This window comes from Gadus chalcogrammus, chromosome 7, assembly GCF_026213295.1.
Source record: "Gadus chalcogrammus isolate NIFS_2021 chromosome 7, NIFS_Gcha_1.0, whole genome shotgun sequence".
NCBI classification, from domain to species: Eukaryota; Metazoa; Chordata; class Actinopteri; order Gadiformes; family Gadidae; genus Gadus; species Gadus chalcogrammus.
Genome location: NC_079418.1, coordinates 29,936,903 through 29,959,402, shown reverse-complemented (window position 1 = coordinate 29,959,402; position 22,500 = coordinate 29,936,903). Strand labels below are relative to the sequence as shown.

General features: G+C 49.4%; 1 protein-coding gene across 1 annotated transcript in view; it reads left to right on the top strand.

Annotated features, from left to right (window-relative positions):
* fryb (furry homolog b (Drosophila)) overlaps positions 1 to 22,500 on the top strand; it is a 53,617-nt gene that overhangs the window by 4,888 nt on the left and 26,229 nt on the right. The window contains exons 4-26 of the mRNA XM_056594495.1: positions 1,151 to 1,254; positions 1,927 to 2,035; positions 2,507 to 2,593; positions 3,420 to 3,591; positions 4,344 to 4,476; positions 5,225 to 5,332; positions 6,072 to 6,198; positions 6,699 to 6,812; positions 7,485 to 7,649; positions 8,107 to 8,193; positions 8,737 to 8,996; positions 9,851 to 10,040; positions 10,404 to 10,528; positions 12,110 to 12,167; positions 12,682 to 12,773; positions 14,439 to 14,611; positions 15,144 to 15,304; positions 15,820 to 15,930; positions 16,446 to 16,600; positions 18,010 to 18,109; positions 18,570 to 18,741; positions 19,346 to 19,602; positions 21,185 to 21,331. Of these exons, the coding sequence (XP_056450470.1) occupies positions 1,151 to 1,254; positions 1,927 to 2,035; positions 2,507 to 2,593; positions 3,420 to 3,591; positions 4,344 to 4,476; positions 5,225 to 5,332; positions 6,072 to 6,198; positions 6,699 to 6,812; positions 7,485 to 7,649; positions 8,107 to 8,193; positions 8,737 to 8,996; positions 9,851 to 10,040; positions 10,404 to 10,528; positions 12,110 to 12,167; positions 12,682 to 12,773; positions 14,439 to 14,611; positions 15,144 to 15,304; positions 15,820 to 15,930; positions 16,446 to 16,600; positions 18,010 to 18,109; positions 18,570 to 18,741; positions 19,346 to 19,602; positions 21,185 to 21,331 (3,207 nt within the window). The remainder of the gene's footprint in view (positions 1 to 1,150; positions 1,255 to 1,926; positions 2,036 to 2,506; positions 2,594 to 3,419; positions 3,592 to 4,343; positions 4,477 to 5,224; positions 5,333 to 6,071; positions 6,199 to 6,698; positions 6,813 to 7,484; positions 7,650 to 8,106; positions 8,194 to 8,736; positions 8,997 to 9,850; positions 10,041 to 10,403; positions 10,529 to 12,109; positions 12,168 to 12,681; positions 12,774 to 14,438; positions 14,612 to 15,143; positions 15,305 to 15,819; positions 15,931 to 16,445; positions 16,601 to 18,009; positions 18,110 to 18,569; positions 18,742 to 19,345; positions 19,603 to 21,184; positions 21,332 to 22,500) is intronic.

The window sequence follows — 22,500 nt, the reverse complement described above, 5'->3', positions numbered from 1 at the left end:
CACACACACACACACACACACACACACACACACACACACACACACACACACACACACACACACACACACACACACACACACACACACACACACACACACACACACACACACACACACTTGCACACATGAATTCACACACACAAACAAAGACACACACACACACACACACTTGCACACATGAATTCACACACACAAACAAAGACACACACACATACTGTACACACATAAAACCATATACACCCACACACACACACGTAGTCACGAGGAAGAGCTTATGTTTGAATAAATGTTGTTAGTGGACAGTCAAGTCAAACTGGAAGGGAGTTCCCTGTCACAACATCACCTAGACCTAGAGGGTAGGCATTTACCTCTGACAAAAACACCACATTAGAACACACGCGCACACACACACACACACACACACACACACACACACACACACACACACACACACACACACACACACACACACACACACACACACACACACACACACACACACACACACACACACACACACACACACACACACACGTGCGTTTGCACTAATCAAACCATTAAAACACACACAGAACCACACCCCCACACACAAACACACACACTCAGGAGGAAAAAACATTTTAATTGTCTGGTTACTTCCCGATAGGTAGAGGATGTTTTGAAACTCCCTCCTGAATTGCTCCCTCGTGGGGAAGGCATGAACCCGTTCTTCTTGTCCATGAGCTGAACACCATTGAAACACTTCTGAACCCGCTCCAGATGACAAACAGCGTGGCAACTGCACTCTGCAGTTATAATTAGTTATATTACAGCATTGTTTTATCATATATCGTTCGATAATACATACACACGCCCGCGCGCACACAGTCACACTCACGCACACACACACACACACACACAAACACACACACACACACACTCAGATGTTCCCACAAACTCTTTCTCTCACACACAACCACAAAAACTCTCTCTCACATACACAAACTCATTCATACACGCACACACACACACGCTCACAAACACACACGCGCGCACGCACGCACAACCACGCACGCACCGTGCGCACGCACCATGGGCACGCAGACGCACACAAACACTCTAACCAGACAGATTTGTCTGGACAATATGCTCAGCCGCTCCTTGTCTACAGAACAGAGATCCAAAGATGGCGCGTGTGGCTCTGGAGTCCCTATACCGTCTGCTCTGGGTCTACATGATCCGGATCAAGTGTGAGAGCAACACGGGAACACAGAGGTAACGGAGCGTCATGCATTCATATTTAATACACAGCACATATACATGCATATACTAGTGCTGTCAAGCGATTAAAATATTTAATCGCGATTAATCGCATTAATGTCATAGTTAACTCGCGATTAATCGCGGGTAATCGCGATTAATCGGAAATCTTTTTTCTATGCTAAATATCCCTTGATTTCTTTGTCCCATTAATTGTTCTCATTTTAATGCTCTTATCAACATGGTGAAGTGCGTCGGCTTGCCTTGTGCAAATGTTGGCATATACTGATCAATACAGGACGATACAAAAAAAAAGCCTATATTGCAATTAAACGATGAACATACAACCATACTGCCTTCAACATAGCAGTCAGGCTACTCCTTCTTTGTTTTGTGCCGAAAAAACAAAAACAAAACATTTTGCGTTACATAAATTGCGTTGATCGCACGATAAAAAAATTAACGCCGTTAAAATTGGTTTGCGTCAACGCCGTTAATAACGCGTTTAACTGACAGCACTAGCATGTACACATGATATGCTATGCTGTTCTCCAGACTGATTAGAGTCCATCTTTGGCGCTCTCCTTGTGTGGCGGTCAATATTATCGTTGTAATTCAACTCCCTCCGTCTCTTCCCTCTCCTCTTCCCCCCCCTCACCTCCGCTACCTCCCGGTCGGGCCTCCCAGCCGCCTGACCTCAATCACCTCCACGCTGTTCCCCAAGGGCAGCCGCAGCGTGGTCCCCCGGGACATGCCTCTCAACATCTTCGTCAAGATCATCCAGTTCATCGCCCAGGTGTGTGACACGGCCGCGCAGTGTGTGTGTGTGTGTGTGTGTGTGTGTGAGAGTGTGTGCGTGTATTTCTGTGTGTGTGTGTGTGTGTGTGTGTGTGTGTGTGTGTGTGTGTGTGTGTGTGTGTGTGTGTGTGTGTGTGTGTGTGTGTGTGTGTGTGTGTGTGTGTGTGTGTGTGTGTGTGTGTGTGTGTGTGTGTTTTCGTGTATGCGTGTGCTTGTGCGTGTGTCTCTGTGTGTCTGTGTCTGTGTATGTCTGTGTGTGTTGGTGTGTGTGATTGTGTATGTGTGCGAGTGCGTTTCTGTGTATGTGCGTGTGTGAGTGAGAGTCTGTGTCTCGCGTGTTCACATGCAGACTATTAATGTGCACAAACACAAATAGTCTGCATGTGAACACCAAGACACACAGACACACCCAAGCACAGTACCCGAGGCATTCTTGTTTAATTACACCCGTGTTTGTCTCGTTTATCAGGAGAAGCTGGACTTTGCAATGAAGGAGATCATCTTTGATCTGCTGAGTGTTGGGAAGCCCGCCAAAGCCTTCAGTCTCAACCCAGAGGTAAGGACAATAAGCCGAGAGACGCGGCTGCAAACACAGCCGCGATTGCATCATTGAAATTAACCTAGGGTTAGCAATACAATGCAGTTTTATATGCATTTCATTTTTCTCTTAATATTCCTCTCACCAAATGCGAAAATGCTTCTCTAATTTTATGTCCGGGAAACCTAAAGTACACCTTATCTTATCTTTAAGGGATTTAAGAAGCTTTAGATTTAAATAACATGTTAAGATAGTATTAACATGTTATTAACAAGTGTATTAATATGTTAAGATGTTAATAGCATGTGAAGATAATCTTAACATCTTAACGTGATATTAACTTGTTATTTACATGTTACTAACAAGTTAAGACTATCGTAAGATGATATTCACATGTTGAAATGTTGATAGCATGTGAAGATAGTCTTAACGTCTATGTTAATAACATGTCACGATAGTCTTAACATGTTGAGATGTTAGCACGACACCACAGTATTCACATGCTATTAACCTGTTACTAGAAATTGAGATGTTAATAACATGTTACCACAGTATTCACATGTTATTAACATGTGAGGATGGTCCAAAAGCCCTCTGAGCTCCCCTTCCCCCTGCCGCCCCTACGTTGTCCTGGGGAGACGTGATGTTATCCTTAGCGTATGAACATGTTATTAACGTGTTAAGGCTCTCTGAGCTTCGTCCCTACGTTGTCCTGGGGAGACGTGATGACCCCGCCTGTGTTATCCTTAGCGTCTGAACATGTTATTAACGTGTTAAGGCTCTCTGAGCTTCGTCCCTACGTTGTCCTGGAGAGGCGTGTTGACCCCGCCTGTGTTATCCGTAGCGTATGAACATCGGCCTGCGGGCCTTCCTGGTGATCGCCGACGCCCTGCAGCAGAAGGACGGCGAGCCCCCCATGCCCAACACGGGGGCCACGCTGCCCTCGGGGAACTCCCTGAAGAAGAAGAAGACCTACCTGAGCAAGACCCTCACCGAGGAGGAGGCCAAGCTCATAGGTCTGTGGACACAGACATAGACAGACACACATACACATTCTCTCTCTCTCTCTCTCTCTCTCTCTCTCTCTCTCTCTCTCTCTCTCTCTCACACTCACACTCACACTCACACTTACATACAGAAACACACACACACACACACACACACACACACACACACACAGAAGACACGCACGTGTGACTCTGGTGCACAGTGAACCATTGACTCTAGGGAGAGAGGATGTGAATTTATTAGGGAGTACATTAATTAGGAAAGGCCTCACTGTTCGTCACGCCACGAACACACCCCCTAAACCCCAGTCAGGTCAGCAGTTTTCCTTAACACTTTTTGCTGTTTTAGTATTTTTACCGTGGGCTTTACTGCCTGAGCAGAGCAGCTAGTCCTGCCCGGCTGGCCAGTGTTCTTCTGTTCATTCAAGACCTCTCGTCTTTTGTGTCTTGGTTTCCTTCGAGGAAACTAAAAATATAAATCCTTAGTGTACCTGCGGGTCAGCCTGGCTTTCTCTGCAATTGGGGTCAATGGTACCCAGATATTGAGATGGGCTTCGACAGCGGCAATGTTTAGTCTACTGAGTGTACATGTCACTGTGTCTTGGTTCAAACAACTCTGCCCAAAATCTTTCACAGCAGTTTCAATTTTTCTTCTGTTAAACTGAAAGTGTGTGTGTGTGTGTGTGTGTGTGTGTGTGTGTGTGTGTGTGTGTGTGTGTGTGTGTGTGTGTGCGTGTGTTTTTGCGTGTGTGTCCGCGCAGGCATGTCGTTGTACTACTCCCAGGTGCGGAAGGCCTTGGACAGCATCCTGAGACACCTGGACAAGGAGGTGGGTCGCTGCATGATGCTGACCAACGTCCAGATGCTCAACAAGGAGCCCGAGGACATGATCACGTACGTAGCGCGCCTACGGAGAAGTCGTCCCACCAGGATACCAAGGCTCAGTCGTAGATTGCACGTTGGTCTGGGGAAGCTGCTGTCATTTTCTTCAGCACAAGAGGCTTGATCAACGGGCCTAGTTCAACTGACCCTGTACGCGATTGGCTGCTTGCCGTCGCTTCCCTGGCGTCCTTGTGTTAAACCAGCCAATAGCGCGCCAGGGGGGAATAGCCAGCTTGGTGATTGGCTCCCGCAAAAACGTATCGAAACTAGAAAGAAATGTGTTGCTCTTCTCCAGACCCTTCTGCAGGGCGAAGTCAAATCGTCGGCAAAATGGGCGGGGCTACCCAGTATACCGATCGGATGCAATGAAGCGAACATCAACAGATTCCAAGGATCCTCTAGCCAGGAGCCCAAATGAACACTTAAATTATTCAGGTTAACAATTTTAAACAATCGTTTGGCTTTGTCGATTTTTTCCACTCTGGCAGGTTAAAAAGCTAAAGTAATAGAATATTTCGCTCCCGGGCTCCAGGTCTGATGTGATAACAAAGCATTAACAGATTTCCCATGTTACATAAACGCCATTAGTAGGAAAATGCTCTTGAGTTTTACGATGTCGAATCGAAACCGGTAAGACAAGCTGTGTTTAAACCCTCCGGTTATTCATCGTAATCGTCCTAATCTTTATGTGTGTCCTTTTTATTTTGTTCCTGTCATGGCGTTGCCCTGGCGTCCATCTTCATCTTCCTGCCTGAGACAGCGGGGAGAGGAAGCCAAAGATCGATCTGTTCCGGACCTGCGTGGCTGCCGTCCCCCGCATCCTGCCCGACGGCATGTCCAAACCCGAGCTCATCGATCTGCTCTCCCGGTGAGACTCTCCTCTCATCCCCCCCCACCACCCTCCACCCTTCATCCTGAACCCTCCACCCAATCCCTCCACCCTCCACCCGGTGCTGAGGCGGCCTTCCCCGCTCAGCCCCAGCGGGCTCTGGGCTTAGGTCCCGGGACGGGGTGTGAAATCGATGGTTCTCGGCGGCGATGGTTAACCATAGGAAGTGTGGAAGCTTTGGTGCATTAGGTAGACGGTTCGGTTAACGTCAGCAAAGGCCTGTGTTGTGATTCCACTCGGCAGCTCGGCATTAACGTCTAAGAGCCAAAAGACATCAGCATCTTACAGACAGTGGCAGAAAAGTTTAACTCCAGTCGATTCATTAGCAGCGCAGTGAGGAGACAAAGGAACTTGGACTATCTGCAGAGAAACTGTTTTTCCACAGAGTATTGATTCGTGGGTCTCGGCGAGACCAGCCAGGTCTCAGCGAGACCAGTCAGGTCTCAGCGAGACCAGCCATGTCTCAGCGAGACCAGCCAGGTCTCGACGAGACCAGTCAGGTCTCGGCGAGACCAGCCAGGTCTCGGCGAGACCAGCCAGGTCTCGGCGAGACCAGCCAGGTCTCAGCGAGACCAGCCAGGTCTCGGCGAGACCAGTCAGGTCTCAGCGAGACCAGCCAGGTCTCAGCGAGACCAGCCAGGTCTCCAGGTGTACTGGGGCAGGTCTGGGTCGGGGTCTGATCGATGCGTGCTGAGCCCCCCGGTCCCTCTGTTCTCAGGCTGACGGTCCACATGGACGACGAGCTGCGCCTCATCTCCCAGAACTCCCTGCAGAGCCTGCTGCTGGACTTCTCCGACTGGAGGGAGGACGTGCTCTTCGGTTACACCCACTTCCTGCTGCGGGAGGTGAGAACTGAGGAAGAGGAAGTGAATCATGAACGAACCGAGTCGTCCATGGGGTCGACCGGGATGCGGTTTCTGTTTCTGTTCTGTGTGTGTGTGTGTGTGTGTGTGTGTGTGTGTGTGTGTGTGTGTGTGTGTGTGTGTGTGTGTGTGTGTGTGTGTGTGTGTGTGTGTGTGTGTGTGTGTGTGTGTGTGTGTGTGTGTGTGTGTGTGTGTGTGTGCGTCATATTAGTTTCCAATGTAATCTTTGACCTTCTAGTCACCGACTAATGGTTGAAAAAAATACAAACGTTTCACCTTAACAATCAAGTTGTTTGATTGATTGATTGATTGAAAACTTTATTGAACAACAATTAACAGAGGTGTTCAAAAGGATTAAAAAACACAATAAAGCCCAAAGGCTTGTTTCCATTGTGGTCCTTTAGATGGGAAGTAACAGCCCAACGAACAGTATCTCCTCGGTCTCAAGTTGCAACCCTCTCTCTCTGCTCTCCCTCCCCCAGGTGCAGGACACTCAGCAGGGCCTGCAGGATGCCTCGGTCAAGCTGCTGCTCCAGCTGCTCACCCAGTGGCGGCTGGCCCTGCAGCTCCAGGGGAAGAGCCGTCGAGGGGCCGACGTACGTACCGCAGACTGGCCCCCGGGGCCCTCGAGCACCGGGCCCTTGGAGCTGCAGCGCTCATATCAGGGACATGTTCACGTACTCCATGGACCTGATATGTAAAATGTTGAAAATAGGATTGTTAAAAGCTTATTGCATTGAACTTGGTTTAATATAATACAGTTTTATATCTAATAATTTTATAGTATCTAATATTTCATTTCTTCTCAGCAAATATTAGTGACAATCCCTAGTTTCCTCTCTGGGATTAATAAAGTCAATCTTATCTTCTATTAAAAAGGAATGTCTAATAACTATATCATATCTAATATTTAATGTTCCCTTTAGTTTCCCCTCAGCAAATATTACAGACATTCCCTACTTTCCTGCCTTGGAATAATAAATTAAATCTTATCTTCTATTTAAAAGGAATGTCTATTAATTATATAATATGCAATACTTAATGTTCGCTTTATTTGCCTCTCAGCAAATATTAATGACATTCCCTCGTTTCCTGTCTGGGATTAATAAAGTCGATCTAATCTTTTATTAAAAAGGAATGAAGGATCTTAAAACCTTGCCTTCCTGCTATTCCTCTTCTCACTGTCCTCTCTCTATCTGGGTCTCACCGTCATCAGGTTCTGACCAGCCTCTTAACCCCCATCCTCCCCGTGTCTCCTCCCCGTCCAGGCCAGCCCTCGGCTGCCCGATCGCAGCCCTCACGGCTCCGTCCTCCACGCCGTGGAGGGCCTGGCCCTGCTGCTGCTCTGCTCCTGTCAGATCAGCACCAGGAAGCTAGCCGTGGGCGTGCTGCGGGAGATACGCTGCCTCTTCACCGCCCTGGGCCGCGCTGAGGTACTGGGAAGACAGGGGGCGCTAACGAGTGAACTGTGGCGTGATCGACCGAGAGGCTGCGATATTTATGCTTGCATTCAGGGCGTTTAGCATTTTGACGCTTTTATCCAAAGCGACTTAGAATAAGTTCATTTGTCAGAAGAAAGGGATACGACAATATATCGCTGTCGGTGCATAAAGGATGTTCATAGAACCAAGTGCCAAGCGCTAACCATCGTTGGGTTAACCCATTCCCCGTTTACAGCAAAGAATGATAAATGGTGGATTGAGGTTTGAATTAGTTTTGTTTATTGTTATTTGTGCTCTTGTTGTCTTACACACTGTTCCTCTTATTCGTATTATGGCTGTGGGTGAGTAGTTTGAAGGGAGAAATCGATTAACTTTACACTTTTTGGATCAGCAACTGAAAGTCTGAACAAAAGTCTTTGAAAAATTCGCTGTGATATTTCGCTCCCAGGACGATGACAAACCCATGATAGACATCATGGACCAGCTCAGCCCGGCCGTCATGGAGAGCTTCGTCCACGTGGCCGTGTCCGACTCGGTGAGCGTCTTCATCATCCTCTCCCCCTGTCTGACCACCTCCTCCGATTTAACGTAAATAACACGCGCTGAAGTCCTGTCAGGTGCCAGGTAATCCTAACCTTTCACTCCCCGACCTCTCCTACCCTGTGTCCTCTACACCTCCTTCGTTTCCCGACTCCTCTGTCCCTCTTATGTCGTCCCTCTCTCTCCCTGTCTCCTGTCTCCTTCCCTTCACTTCCCTCCTCTCTCCCTGTCTCCTGTTTCCTTCCCTTCTCCTCCCTCATTCCACCCTTCCTCATCCTCCCCCTCCTCTCCCCCCTTCCTCCCCCTCCTCTCCCCCCTTCCTCTACCCCCTCCCTCCCCCTCCTCTCTCCCCCTCTCTCCCCCCTCCCCCCTCCCCCCCTCCTCTCCCCCCTCTCACCCCCCTTCCCCCTCTCTCCCCCTCCTCTCCCCCCTCCTCTCTACCCCTCCTCCCCCTCCTCCCCCTCCTCTCCCCCCTCCTCTCCCCCATCCTCCCCCTCTCTTTCCTCCCCCCCCCCCCCCCCCCCCCCCCCCCCTCCAGGCCACCCTGCCCCTCAGCCACACGGTGGACCTGCAGTGGCTGGTGGAGTGGACGGCCCGGCTGGTCAGCAGCAGCTACGACGTCAAGAGCCCCAGCCACGTGTGGATCTTCGCCCAGTGCGTGAAGGACCCCTGGGTGCTCTGCCTGCACAGCTTCCTGCGCCAGGAGCACCTGCCCAAGCACTGCCCCGTCGCCCTGGGTTACGCCTGGCCCTACGCCTTCACCCGCCTGCAGCTGCTGCTCCCGCTGGTGGACCCCAAGTAAGACTTCTGGAGGGGCCCCCGAGTAAGACTTCTGGAGGGGCCCCCCGGGTAAGACTTCTAGAGGGGCCCCCAGAGTAAGACTTCTGGAGGGGCCCCCCGGGTAAGACTTCTAGAGGGGCCCCCCAAGTAAGACTTCTGGAGGGGCCCCCAAGTAAGACATCTAGAGGGGCCCCCCAAGTAAGACATCTAGAGGGGCCCCCTGGGTAAGACTTCTAGAGGGGCCCCCAAGTAAGACATCTATAGGGGCCCCCAAGTAATGGATCTATAGGGGCTCCCCAAGAAAGACTTCTGGAGGGGGCCCCCCGGGTAAGACATCTAGAGGAGCTTCTGGTTCCTCAGGTCCACACAGGTAGCTGTCAGGTATCTAGAGGAGCTGCCTCTCCCACTGGTGGAGCCCCAGTCAGGGTTCTGGTTCCACTGGTCGACATGGCTGGCTGTGAGACACCCAGAGGAGAGTCTGGTTGCCCTGGTCCACTAGCCCCGAGCGGGTTGCGTCCAGGGGCGTTGAAAGCCTGAATGACCAGAGCTGTTGTTTTTATGGCTGTTTTTATGGCCCTGGCGAACGCCTGCTCCACTGCTTTCCTTCCTTATTCCACTGGGTTAGTGTTGTTAGCTGTTTGTTTTACGATGGGCCGAGGCCGACCGGCTAATGACAAGGGGCTGTGTAAACCCCTGGGCATGGCGGAGGAAGCAGGAAGCACTCTTTCACGCGTTCTTTGCATGTTCATGCTTTATTATAGTGACCTAGAGAGGAGGGTATGGGAGATAAGAGGGGAGGACGTGGAGCAAACGACAACGGGCTGGGGATCGAACCCGGGTCGCTCATCATGTTTTTTCCTGCGGTTGCGCAGCAGTCCGGTGAACGCCAAGAAGACGAGCACGGCGGGCTCCAGCGAGAGCTACACGCCGCTGTGGAGGAACTACCTGATCCTGTGTCTGGGCGTGGCCAAGCCCAGCATCATGTCCCCCGGACACCTGCGCGCCTCCACCCCCGAGATCACCGCCACCACGCCCGACGGCAGCGTGGCCTACGACAACAAGGTGGGCGGGGGTGTGTGTGTGTGTGTGTGTGTGTGTGTGTGTGTGTGTGTGTGTGTGTGTGTGTGTGTGTGTGTGTGTGTGTGTGTGTGTGTGTGTGTGTGTGTGTGTGTGTGTGCGAGTGTGCGAGTGTGAGTGCATGTGAATCTGTGTGGGTAAGTGCATTTGAGTCAGTGTGTGTGTGTGTGTGTGTGTCATCTGGAACACCAAGAGGGTTGTTGCTAGGCTTAAAAGCGGAACAAAGCTGCACATTGGCACCCTTGGTAGGCTCTCACAATATCAAGACGATATTGCTGTACAGTCAAGTTTAAACTGTGTGTGTGTGTGCGTGTGTGCCCATTAACCTTTGTGTGTGTGGTTGCCCAGGTGATAGGCACCCCCTCGGTGGCCTGGTTGTTGAAGCAGCTGGTGCCGCTGATGAGGGCCGAGAGCCTGGAGATCACAGAGTCCCTGGTGCTGGGGTTCGGACGCACCAACGCCCTGGTGTTCAGGTACGCAGACCCTCCCTCACCCCTCCCTCACCCCTCCCTAACTCCTCCCTCACCCCCCCCTCACCCCTCCCTAACTCCTCCCTCACTCCTCCCTAACCCCTCCCTCACCCCCCCCTCACCCCCCCCCCCTCACCCCTCCCTCACCCCCCCCTCCCCCCTCCCTAATCTCCCCCCCTCACCCCTCCCTCCCCTCACCCCTCTTCTCCCCTCCCTCATCCCAGCTCAACGTACCTGGAGCCATGGTCTCCAGCTGTGTCTTTCTTCCTGCTTAATGAGTGGAGGAATCCACCGGCCACACAAAGGGGTTATATTATACCACCAGGTGTGAGTGTGATTAGCCATTACAAGCTGTTTGAAAATCTGCCTTTCATCACTAGTGGGAGGGTCCACCTCGATGTGTGATGGATAGATGAGCAACGTTTGCTACAGTCTGATCTATCCAGCACACGTGTGCGTGTCTAGGTGGGCAGATTTTTTACAAACAATGGCTAATCACACTTACACCTGGGGGCATAATATCACCCCTTTTAATATGAAAGTAAATATTACCTGCCATGTTATCAGGTGGCTTGTGGTCCTTGACCCTGCATGGTTTCAGTGGGGAAAAGTATTGGGTTATTTGTACTGGGTGTACGTGTTTAAGTGCATGATGTTGGGGCTTAATGTTAATAAATATTAAATGTTGATTTATGAATGGACAAAGCACTTCAATTTCATTCAATAATTCGATGAACAAGCTATGAAATTATATGTGATAACTCTTTCTGCTACAGTGCGGAAATACACTCAAAGATAATGGAAGCATTACTTATTTGGGATATAAATGATAAAGTACCAAAAGTAAGCGTCTATTTAGCAATAGAGCCCCTCTCTTTGCCTCGTTGGACAGCAGCTGATTAACTGGGGTCGACAGCAGGTTAACCCCGGTCAAAACAACATTTGAACAAGGTCTGATGCATCGCGCAGAGCTTAGTACAGAGCTTAGTGTGAGAGACAGAGATTCAGCCGCGCTCAGGGCTCTGAATTGATGCTAAACCTAGACTCGACTGTTGACGTGATATTCTGAGTAATGCGGCCGTTGCCCATTGTTTTTCTGTTCTTCGTGACGTGTCTCATACAGATGGCATCTGTCTCTCGCTGTTGTTAGTCAGCAGAGTGCTAGGGCTTTCTGACAGAGAAGACTCCCTGGTCAAATATAAAACCTTCATCAGGGAGGGGGAGGAGTGAAAAGCTTTTCCTGGAACGATAGCTTTCACTGTTGGCAAATTTACTTTCTTTCACTTGTAGAGGGAAGAAACATTTTACCCTTGAGAAAGGGCAATGTTACGAAATAACTTTAAAATCCCTCAGAACAATGACTTATGTCTGGTCACAGTGGGAAGAACAAATATGTGTTTTGAATGTCTGCCAACAGTGAAGTATCATAATATTACTTTTCTGCATGTGTGCTAAAGGTGAGCTGCCATAATAGTACTTCAATGTGAACCTGCTTAACGCTGAGCTAGCATAATGTTGTTATTATGTAAGTGTGCCAGCAGTGAGCTAGCATAAAGTAGTTTCTCTGCGTTCATGTGCCAACAGGGAGTTAGTGGAAGAACTCCATCCATTGATGAAAGAAGCCCTTGAACGAAGGCCAGAGGTGAAACACACACACACACACACACACACACACACACACTCACACACACACACACACACACACACACACACACACACACACACACACACACACACACACACACACACACACACACACACACACACACACACACACACACACACACACACACAAATTCACACACACAAACAAAGACACACATAAAACCATATACACACACACACACACACACACACACACACACACACACACACACACACACACACACACACACACACACACACACACACACACACACACACACACACAAGAGATTATTATCAAACTTTCAATTAGTAGATTAGGAGAGGCTTTCATCCCGATATGATCACTAAGCAACAAATATACAGTTGACCGTCTTGGGCCGCCCTTGACTTGCGGGACTCTATCAAAACCCTGGAACCAAGCCTGGGTTTAAGGCTGCATGGTGCGGTCTCAGACTCAATAAAGCCCTGACCTGAACCCTGCCTCACTCTACCCTCGCTCTGCTCTCCAGAACAAGAAACGGCGGGAGAGGAGAGACCTGCTCCGGCTGCAGCTGCTGCGCATTTTTGAACTGCTGGCCGACGCGGGAGTGATCAGCGACAGGTAACGCACACGCAGATACGTGCGTGCAGACACACACACACACACACACATGCACGCATTCACGCGCACACACCCACACACACACACACACACACACACACACACACACACACACACACACACACACACACACACACACACACACACACACACACACACACACACACACACACACACACACAGATGACACACACACAAACACACAGATGACACACGCCCAAAACAGTAAGTGTTTTGAACAAGGGAACTCCAAGTGAGAATCTTGAAGAATTTCATGTAAATAAATCTCTGTAAAGTCACTGTCTAACACTGAGTGATCCATAATGGTGACTGAGCCTATGGCCCACCGATGGAAGCCCTGGCGGTTTGCGTACAATGAATGTCCTGATTATGAATGTTCAGAACTGGGTGTCGGTGGGGTCGGGACATTCCAGGGAAATATCACAAATGCCGCAGGGTTAGTGAAGCGTTTCCCCTCCGCCAGCTGCGGTCGTTCCGCCAGACTCGCTCCCCAGCTCACTTGTATGCAAAGCGGCGTTCAGTACTTTCCGTTCTCTTCCACCAGACCGATTCCCATCTGACTGCCGTCACATAGATCACAATGTTTACGGCTCAGGGAAGCGAGAACCACAAACACACACCTGCAGTTACCGGTTATCGACATAGGTGTGGCCAAAGGGAATTTTTGTTTGCAACTTTAAATACTTAAAACACAGGTGAACATTTACATTTACATCTAGGGCTTTTAGAAGAAGCTGCAATCCAAAATGACTGACAATAAGTACATTTATCAGAAGAAAGAGAAACAATATATTATTGTCGGTACAGTAAGGATGTTCATCGAACAATGTGCCAAGCACTAAAAATCGCGAGGTTAACCCTTTGTGTGCAACAAAGAAAGCTAGGATGAGATACTACACAATGCTAAGCACTATTCTTTAAGAGCAAGGACCTACAATATACAATAAGTACGTACATCAAGTGCCAGAATTGCTAATCAACGCAGGTGACGCTCGGGAGGTAGAGCGGGTTGGCTGGTATCCGGAAGGTTGCTAGTTCGATCCCCGGCTCCTCCTAGCTGAGTCTCGAGGTATCCTTGAGCGAAGGCGCCCTACCCTGACTGCTCCCGACTCCGCCGTCGGTGTGGGAATGAGTGAATGAATCCTAAGTCGCTTTGGATAAAAGCGTCAGCAAAATCCCCTAAATCATTGGTTCTCAAAGTGCGGCCCGCGGGCCAACGGCGGCCCGCAGAAACATTCCTGGCGGCCCGCAATGAAAAAAAAGAATTGTTTTTTTCCTTCTTTTTTTTCTTTTTTCTATTATATCAATATTAATTTAAACAAAAATAAACAAATATAAAGAGAAAAGTCGACTCTCTCTAGCTTTCAATTAAATCCTGTTACATTTGTTAGTTTTAATCTGACTGTACATTACTTTGAAAGGATGAACCTCAGTTTCGTGATTTAGACCTTATTTGACCTCACTCCCAGAGGTCCACGGTGCAATGTTCTTTTTCACCACTGGGATGCTGACGGCGTTCGCCGCAATTTTTTTTTCCCTCAGTCAAATTCTGGGTTCCTAGATTGGCCCTCAGCTGTCAAAACTTTGAGGACCCCTCCCCTAAATGTATATCTAAACGGCCGACGCCGTCCCTCTCTCTTCCAGCACCAACGGGGCCCTGGAGCGTGACTCCCTGGCGCTGGGGGCCCTGTTCCTGGAGTACGTGGACCTGACCCGCATGCTGCTGGAGGCGGAGAACGAGAAGGAGCTGGACGTCCTGAAGGACATCCGGGCCCACTTCAGCGGCATGGTGGCCAACCTCATCCAGTGTGTCCCTGGTGAGCCCTGAGACGTCACCCATACCGCTCAGCGCAACACAGCCTCATCGGTACCCCGTTGATAGACTCAGACCCCCCCCCCGCGTTGCACAACGGCATTAATCATGCAGAGTTAAAAGACCCGCAATCACACCCGATTAATTCATCAACACATGAATGATAGATTATTATACAATCCCGTTAATAACGACAGTATGCACAATATCCATGTAGCGTCACACACCCTTGTTGGTAACACATAGCCGTCTTAAGAGCAGTATTATTCAAAACCTTTACGACGTTATCAGAACCAGGAAAGACGTCCATTATCAAGAACGAAAACTCGAGAAGGAACGCAGAAATGTACTCAATCCTTGCTGTTCAGCCAATTATTTTTCATTCTGACTCTCTCTGTCTATCTGTCTGTCTGTCTGTCTGTCTGTCTGGCTGTCTGGCTGTCTGGCTGTCTGGCTGTCTGGCTGTCTGTCTGTCTGTCTGGCTGTCTGGCTGTCTGGCTATCTGGCTGTCTTTCTGTCTCTCTGTCTGTCTCCAGTCCACCACAGACGCTTCCTCTTCCCCCAGCAGTCTCTGAGGCACCACCTGTTCATCCTCTTCAGCCAATGGGCCGGCCCCTTCAGCATCATGTTCACGCCCCTGGATCGCTATAGCGACCGCAACCACCAGATCACACGCTACCAATACTGTGCTCTGAAGGTACGGGGAAACACAGTGCACAACATGAATACACTACGCACACACAGACACGCACAGAAACACACACGCGCACACGCACACACACGCACAGAAACACACGAGCACACGCACGCGCACACACACACACACGCACACACACAAGCACACACACACACACACACACACACACACACACACACACACACACACACACACACACACACACACACGCACACAGACACACAGACACACAGACACACACACACACACACACAAAATCCGGCAATATTAATCTTAGCCCATTGAAATTCCAATTGTGCAGACTAATTGCATTCTTTCTATGGTTGACACAAAGAGCCAACTTCAAGAAAAAGTATGTTGGCAAATAAATAGATAAGGAATCTGCTGACAAAAAGCACCACACTGGGCAACTCTGCCTTAGCCTCTGTGGAAACACCCAGAATCAGATAGAGGCATTGCCAGCCTTGTCATTCCAATCCGATCGGTTCCACTGACGCAGCATCTCTGACCCTCAGGCCATGTCGGCCGTGCTCTGCTGCGGGCCCGTCTTCGACAACGTGGGCCTGTCCAACGACGGCTACCTGTACAAGTGGCTGGACAACATCCTGGCCTGCCACGACCTCCGGGTAGGAGAGAGCTCGAACTGACCCTTCACCTTTCACCCGATCACCCCCATCGTCCCGGCCTCATGGCTGCATCGTAAAGGGGGATTCTACATTGTTAGCCTGACATGGTTTTCTTTATCGTTTAAAGGAGCTATAGGGGAGATTTATTTGACTGTCGTTTGTTAGACAGGACATAGACACCTGTCAGCTATTAGTGAGTGAAATGCTCTGTTAGTTGTTTTATTCAGATATTGCATCTTGCCTGCCATTCACCGGCAACTACTCTGGCCGAGAAATGTGCCAGAGTAGAGACCTTTTCTTTTCATTAGTTTAGTTTCAAAATCTTCTCTCAATTCGTACCTTCAGCAGCTTTAACAGATTCTGTGACCATTGTGAAGTATAAAGTATCGTCCAAATGTTTATCGCGGCAAAAGGTTTACAAATTGTACTCTGCGTGTGTTGCCTTTGGTTTCTATCTATCACGTGTGTGTGTTATCAAAGGGGTGGGTGTGTTACTCTGTGTTTCTGTCCGGTAGGTTCACCGGCTGGGCTGTGAGGTGGTCATCCTGCTGTTGGAGCTGAACCCAGACCAGGTGAACCTGTTCAACTGGGCCGTGGACCGCTGCTTCACAGGGTCCTACCAGCTGGCCTCAGGCTGCTTCAAGGCCATCGCCACCGTGTGTGGGAACAGGTGAGGCGGCGCGGGGCTCAGCCGCAGGTAGAGCCTCACATGGAGCTACAGATAGAGCTTCATACAGAGCTTTAGAGTGAAAGAGTTACAGATAGAGCTTCATACAGAGCTTTAGAGTGAAAGAGTTTCAGATAGAGCTTCAGATAGAGCTTTAGAGTGAAAGAGTTACAGATAGAGCTTCATACAGAGCTTCAGATAGAGCTTCAGATAGAGCTTTAGAGTGAAAGAGTTTCAGATAGAGCTTCATACAGAGCTTCAGATAGAGCTTCAGATAGAGCTTTAGAGTGAAAGAGTTACAGATAGAGCTTCATACAGAGCTTTAGAGTGAAAGAGTTTCAGATAGAGCTTCATACAGAGCTTTAGAGTGAAAGAGTTTCAGATAGAGCTTCATACAGAGCTTTAGAGTGAAAGAGTTTCAGATAGAGCTTCATACAGAGCTTTAGAGTGAAAGAGTTTCAGATAGAGCTTCATACAGAGCTTTAGAGTGAAAGAGTTTCAGATAGAGTTTCAGATAGAGCTTTAGAGTGAAAGAGTTACAGATAGAGCTTCATATAGAGCTTCAGATAGAGCTTCAGATAGAGCTTTAGAGTGAAAGAGTTTCATATAGAGCTTCAGATAGAGCTTCAGATAGAGCTTTAGAGTGAAAGAGTTTCAGATAGAGCTTCAGATAGAGCTTCAGATAGAGCTTTGGAGTGAAAGACTTTCAGATAGAGCTTCAGATAGAGATTCAGATAGAGCTTTAGAGTGAAAGAGTTTCAGATAGAGCTTCATATAGAGTTTCAGATAGTGCTTTAGACTGAAAGAGTTTCAGATAGAGTATCTGAAGCTCTATCCAAAGCTCTGTCTGAAGCTCTATCTGAAGCTCGATCTGAATGAGTTTCAGATAAAGCTTCAGATAGAACTTCAGATAGAGTTTCGGATAGTTTCAGATTGAATTTCAGAGAGAGATTCAGATAGAGCTCCAGATAGGGTTTCAGATAGAGTTTCAGAAGGAGTTTCCGATAAAGTTCCAGATAGAGTTTCAGATAAAGCTCAAGATAGAGTTTAAGATAGAGCTTCAGATGGAGCTTCCAAGAGATGTTTTTATTAAGAATTAACTGAGATATTTTATGCGAAAAAAAGTAAAATCTAAGATCTCTCTGGAAAATTCGATTTTAAATCACAATGAGTAATAAATAGAAGACTTCATAGAAGATTGTGCAGGGCATTATAAAGCCATGTAATGTGTCTCATATAATATCCACATGGCAAAAAGTCCTCAAACTAAAAGTCCCTCCTTCATTGTTGAAGTGTGAGTGAGCCCCACTAAACCTTAAGCTTTAGCGCGTAAACAGAAGAGATGACTTCAGCGTGTTTGTTGAAACAGACCTCCGTGACTCATGCAGTGTGCTGATTGGCTCTCGTTGCAGGAATTACCCATGTGACCTCATTACCTTGCTCAACCTGGTGTTGTTCAAGGCCTCTGACACCAGCAGGGAAATCTATGAGATCTCAATGCAGTTGATGCAGGTAACCCCACACACACACACACACACACACACACACACACACACACACACACACACACACACACACACACACACACACACACACACACACACACACACACACACACACACACACACACACACACACACACACCTCCTAAACCGGCTAGGTGACGGGTTTGGATTCATCAGCTGATTGTGCAGCTACTTCCATTGTTGAAGATATAATCCATTTTGTGTGTGAGTGGGTGTGTGTGCTTGTGCGTGTGTGTGTCTCTGTGAGTGTGTGTGTGTGTGTGCGTGTGTGAGACGCCTAACCCCTACCTGCTCCTAAGCTACCTGTATTTACATACAATTGTAATAATCTGTGTTTATAGCCGTATAAATGCAACATGGCCATGACCCTGTGGTTGTGTGTTTCTCTGTGTGGTTGTGTGTTTCTCTGTGTGGTTGTGCGTGGTTGTGTGGTTGTGTGTGTCCAGGTGCTGGAGTCCAAGCTGTGTGTGTACTCCAAGCGGATGGTGGAGCAGAAGCCCGGTAACATCCTGTACGGGACGCACGGGCCGCTGCCCCCGCTGTACAGCGTCAACCTGGCCCAGCTGTCCCACCAGCTGGCCAGCATGTACCCCGAGCTCACCCTGCCGCTGTTCTCAGGTACACACGCACGCACGCACGCACGCACGCACGCACGCACGCGCAGACATACAAACACACACACACACACACACGCACGCGCAGACATACAAACACACACACACACGCACGCCCGCACGCATATACATGCATACAAACACTCGCACGCACGCACGCACGCACGCACGCACACACACACACACACACACACACACACACACACACACACACACACACACACACACACACACACACACACACACACACACACACACACACACACACACACACACACACACACAGAGAGCATTATGTGTATATGTTTGTGTGTGTGTGTGTGTGTGTGTGTGTGTGTGTGAATGTAATTATTTGTGTGTGCGTGGGTGCCTGTGTGCGTATTTTAGCTTGTGTGTGTCTGCGTGTGTAAGCATGTGTGTGTGTGGGGGCGCGTACGGGGGTGCGTGCACACACCCAGGTACATGTGTGCGTGCGTGTGTAAATACGTGCGTGCGCGTGTGCTAGGTCCAATGCATGCACGCGTGTGCATTTTAACCGGCGTTAAAATAACGTGAGTTAAAACACCAGAGGGACAGCCCTGACTCAGTCCGTCCCGCCGTCTCCCCAGAGGTCAGCCAGAGGTTCCCCACCACCCATCCCAACGGCCGGCAGACCATGCTCTCCTACCTGCTGCCCTGGCTGAGCAACATGGAGCTGCTGGACACGGGCCTGCTGCCCCCCGCCTCCAGCCCCTGCACCCCCGATGAGGAGCAGCGCACCCGGGCCCACGTCCTGGGGCTGTCCCCCTGTCTGCGGGGCAACGGCTGGGGCTCGCTGCAGGCCACGTCGCTGGTGCTCAACAACCTCATGTTCATGACCGCCAAGGTAACGGCGGGGTGGCGGGGCGGCGGGGACGGGCGCCGACGGGAGCTTGTGTTTGTTTTTGGAGCTCGTCTTTCAAAATGGAAAGCGTCAAACCGTGTCTTAAACTTAGGGGTCGGTGTCTTTGCTAGTTCGATCTCCAGCTCCTCCTAGCTGAGTGTTGATGTGTCCCTGAGCAAGACACTAAACCCTTACTGCTCCTGACGAGCTGGCTGTCGCCTTGGTTGACTCTGCCGTCGGTGTGTCAATGTGTGTATTAACCGATGTAAGTTGCTTTGGATAAAAGCTTCTGCTAAATGCCGTAATTGTAATTATTAAACGCTTTCAAATTAACACGCCACTCTAGGAATACACCGATTAAAATCCCCTTCCTGAAAGCTTCGATGTGTCAGATGTGTTGCAGCCTATCGTGTGTGCATAGGGCAGATGTGCTGTTGTGTCTTCAAGAAGGAATTGAAGACGGGAATCAGTTTACTTTAGAATGTCTCCGTAACGAAACAGGGAACAAGGCGTACCTCCGCCCCTTGCAGTTCCTTGGTTTGGCCTAGGCTCAATGCCGTCTCCCACAGAAGTTCTGCTGTAACACAGTAGGACTGCTGGATCTAAAATAGCCTCCAGGTGATTCACAGTGGTGCAGCTCTCTGTTACCAGCACAGGATGGGTTGAATGCAGAGAATGAATTCCCCCACAGGGATTCATAAAAGTATATCTCCTCCTTGTGAGAAGAGCCTGGAGGCAGGGTTAGGTTAAATACCATTACATATAATTACAGGCCTCTTCAACTTGAAGCCTATAATTATTGCCTGCTCAAACGTCTTCCTGCCTTAACTGCCGCAATTATTAACCAAAATAGTCAAATAACTTAATCTTTGTACAAATTATACAAAGTAAATATCAGCGCAGCTTATTAAAGGTGTTTGGTGACATCTAAGGAACCCTGCAAAAGCTATGTGTCACTGTTTTGTGTTCCGGTCTTGTTCTTGCGGTTTAATTCTGTGAGTCACTGACCTTTGTTTTCGGTCTTGTTCTTTGTCTTGTTCTTGTTCTTTCTCTTGTTCTTGCGGTCTGGTTCTGTGTGTCACTGACTTATGTTTCTGTCTTGTTCTTGCGGTCTGGTTCTGTGTGTCACTGACTTATGTTTCTGTCTTGTTCTTCGGTCTGGTTCTGTGTGTCACTGACTTATGTTTCTGTCTTGTTCTTCGGTCTGGTTCTGTGTGTCACTGACCTGTGTTTCTGTCTTGTTCTTGCGGTCTGGTTCTTTGTGTCACTGACCTGTGTTTCTGTCTTGTTCTTCGGTCTGGTTCTGTGTGTCACTGACATGTGTTTCTGTCTTGTTCTTCGGTCTGGTTCTGTGTGTCACTGACCTGTGTTTCTGTCTTGTTCTTCGGTCTGGTTCTGTGTGTCACTGACCTGTGTTTCTGTCTTGTTCTTCGGTCTGGTTCTGTGTGTCACTGACCTGTGTTTCTGTCTTGTTCTTCGGTCTGGTTCTGTGTGTCACTCTCTTGTTCTTCGGTCTGGTTCTGTGTGTCACTGAACTGTACTCCCTTGTCCTCCCGCCCCGGTTCTCCCGCCTCTCCCGGGTCAGTACGGAGACGAGGTCCCCGGTCCCGAGATGGAGAACGCGTGGAACGCGCTGGTGTCCAACGAGCGCTGGAGCAACAACGTGCGCGTGGCGCTGCAGTTCCTCATCAGCCTGTGCGGCGTGAGCAGCGACACCACCCTGCTGCCCTACGTGAGTGCCTTCGACCCCCCCTCAGATCCCCTGCCCTGACCCCCCTGCCTTGACAGGGAGGGGGGGTCAGACAGGGCTATATGTGATAGAGAATGCGCCGGGTGGTCTTGCGTGGTCGACTAACTAGCTGACTAGTGATAGACATACAGGCATGCATTCATACGTACGAACGCGGTCGTCTGATTTATTTTGAGGATCGCACAGTGAAACTAGGAGGACGTCGTCAGACCGATCTGCATACTGTACATTTCTCGGTTTCTAAGGGGTGTTATCAACGGGTGCGGATCAAAATGCCTCTTGATGCAATCGGAAAGACCCAACGACCAATCAGAGCCATCGTGGTTGTTTATGAAAAGGCCTCAGCTAGGCTCCTATAGGGCGCTCCTCTGTTCAGTCATCGTATTAAACCCGCCCCGTATTAGATACAAGGCCGTGATTGGCCCAGCCCGGGCAAGGTCTGCTGGATATCGAGGGGGGGGGGCAGACCCATATGTCAGAGCAGATAAAACATGGGCTCCCAGATTGGTCCGGTTCCCAGGGTACAATAATTGCACAGTGTTGTGGTATGAATCAAAGCAGACGTGGGCACGTGGAGACATTCGGAGGTTGGAGTGAATTTAAATCAGCTCTGTAATAAAACAGGACGCCTTGTTTATTGTGATAGGATGTGATTTTATGGCGCAGTAAATCTGTTGTGTATCTCTGCTGTAACAACATCATCCTTCTGTGTGTGTGTATGTGTTTGTGCTTCTGGGTCTGTGTGTGGGTGTGCTTCTGTGTATTTGTGCTTCTGTGTGTGTGGATGTGTGTGTGCTTCTGTGTGTGTACGTTTCTGTGTGGGGGGGGTGTGCTTCTGTGTATGTGTGTGTGTGTGTGTGTGTGTGTGTGTGTGTGTGTGTGTGTGTGTGTGTGTGGGTGTGTGTGTGTGTGTGTGTGTGTGTGTGTGTGTGTGTGTGTGTGTGTGTGCTCCTGTGTGTGTGTGTGTGTGTGTGTGTGTGCGCGTGTCTGTGCGTGTGTGTGCGTGCGTGTCTGCATATGTGTTTGCGTGCGTGTGTACGTGCGTGTCTGCGTGTACGTGCGTGTCTGCGTGTACGTGCGTGTCTGCGTGTACGTGCGTGTCTGTGTGTGTGCGTGCGTGCCTGTGCGTGTGCGTGCGTGCCTGTGTGTGT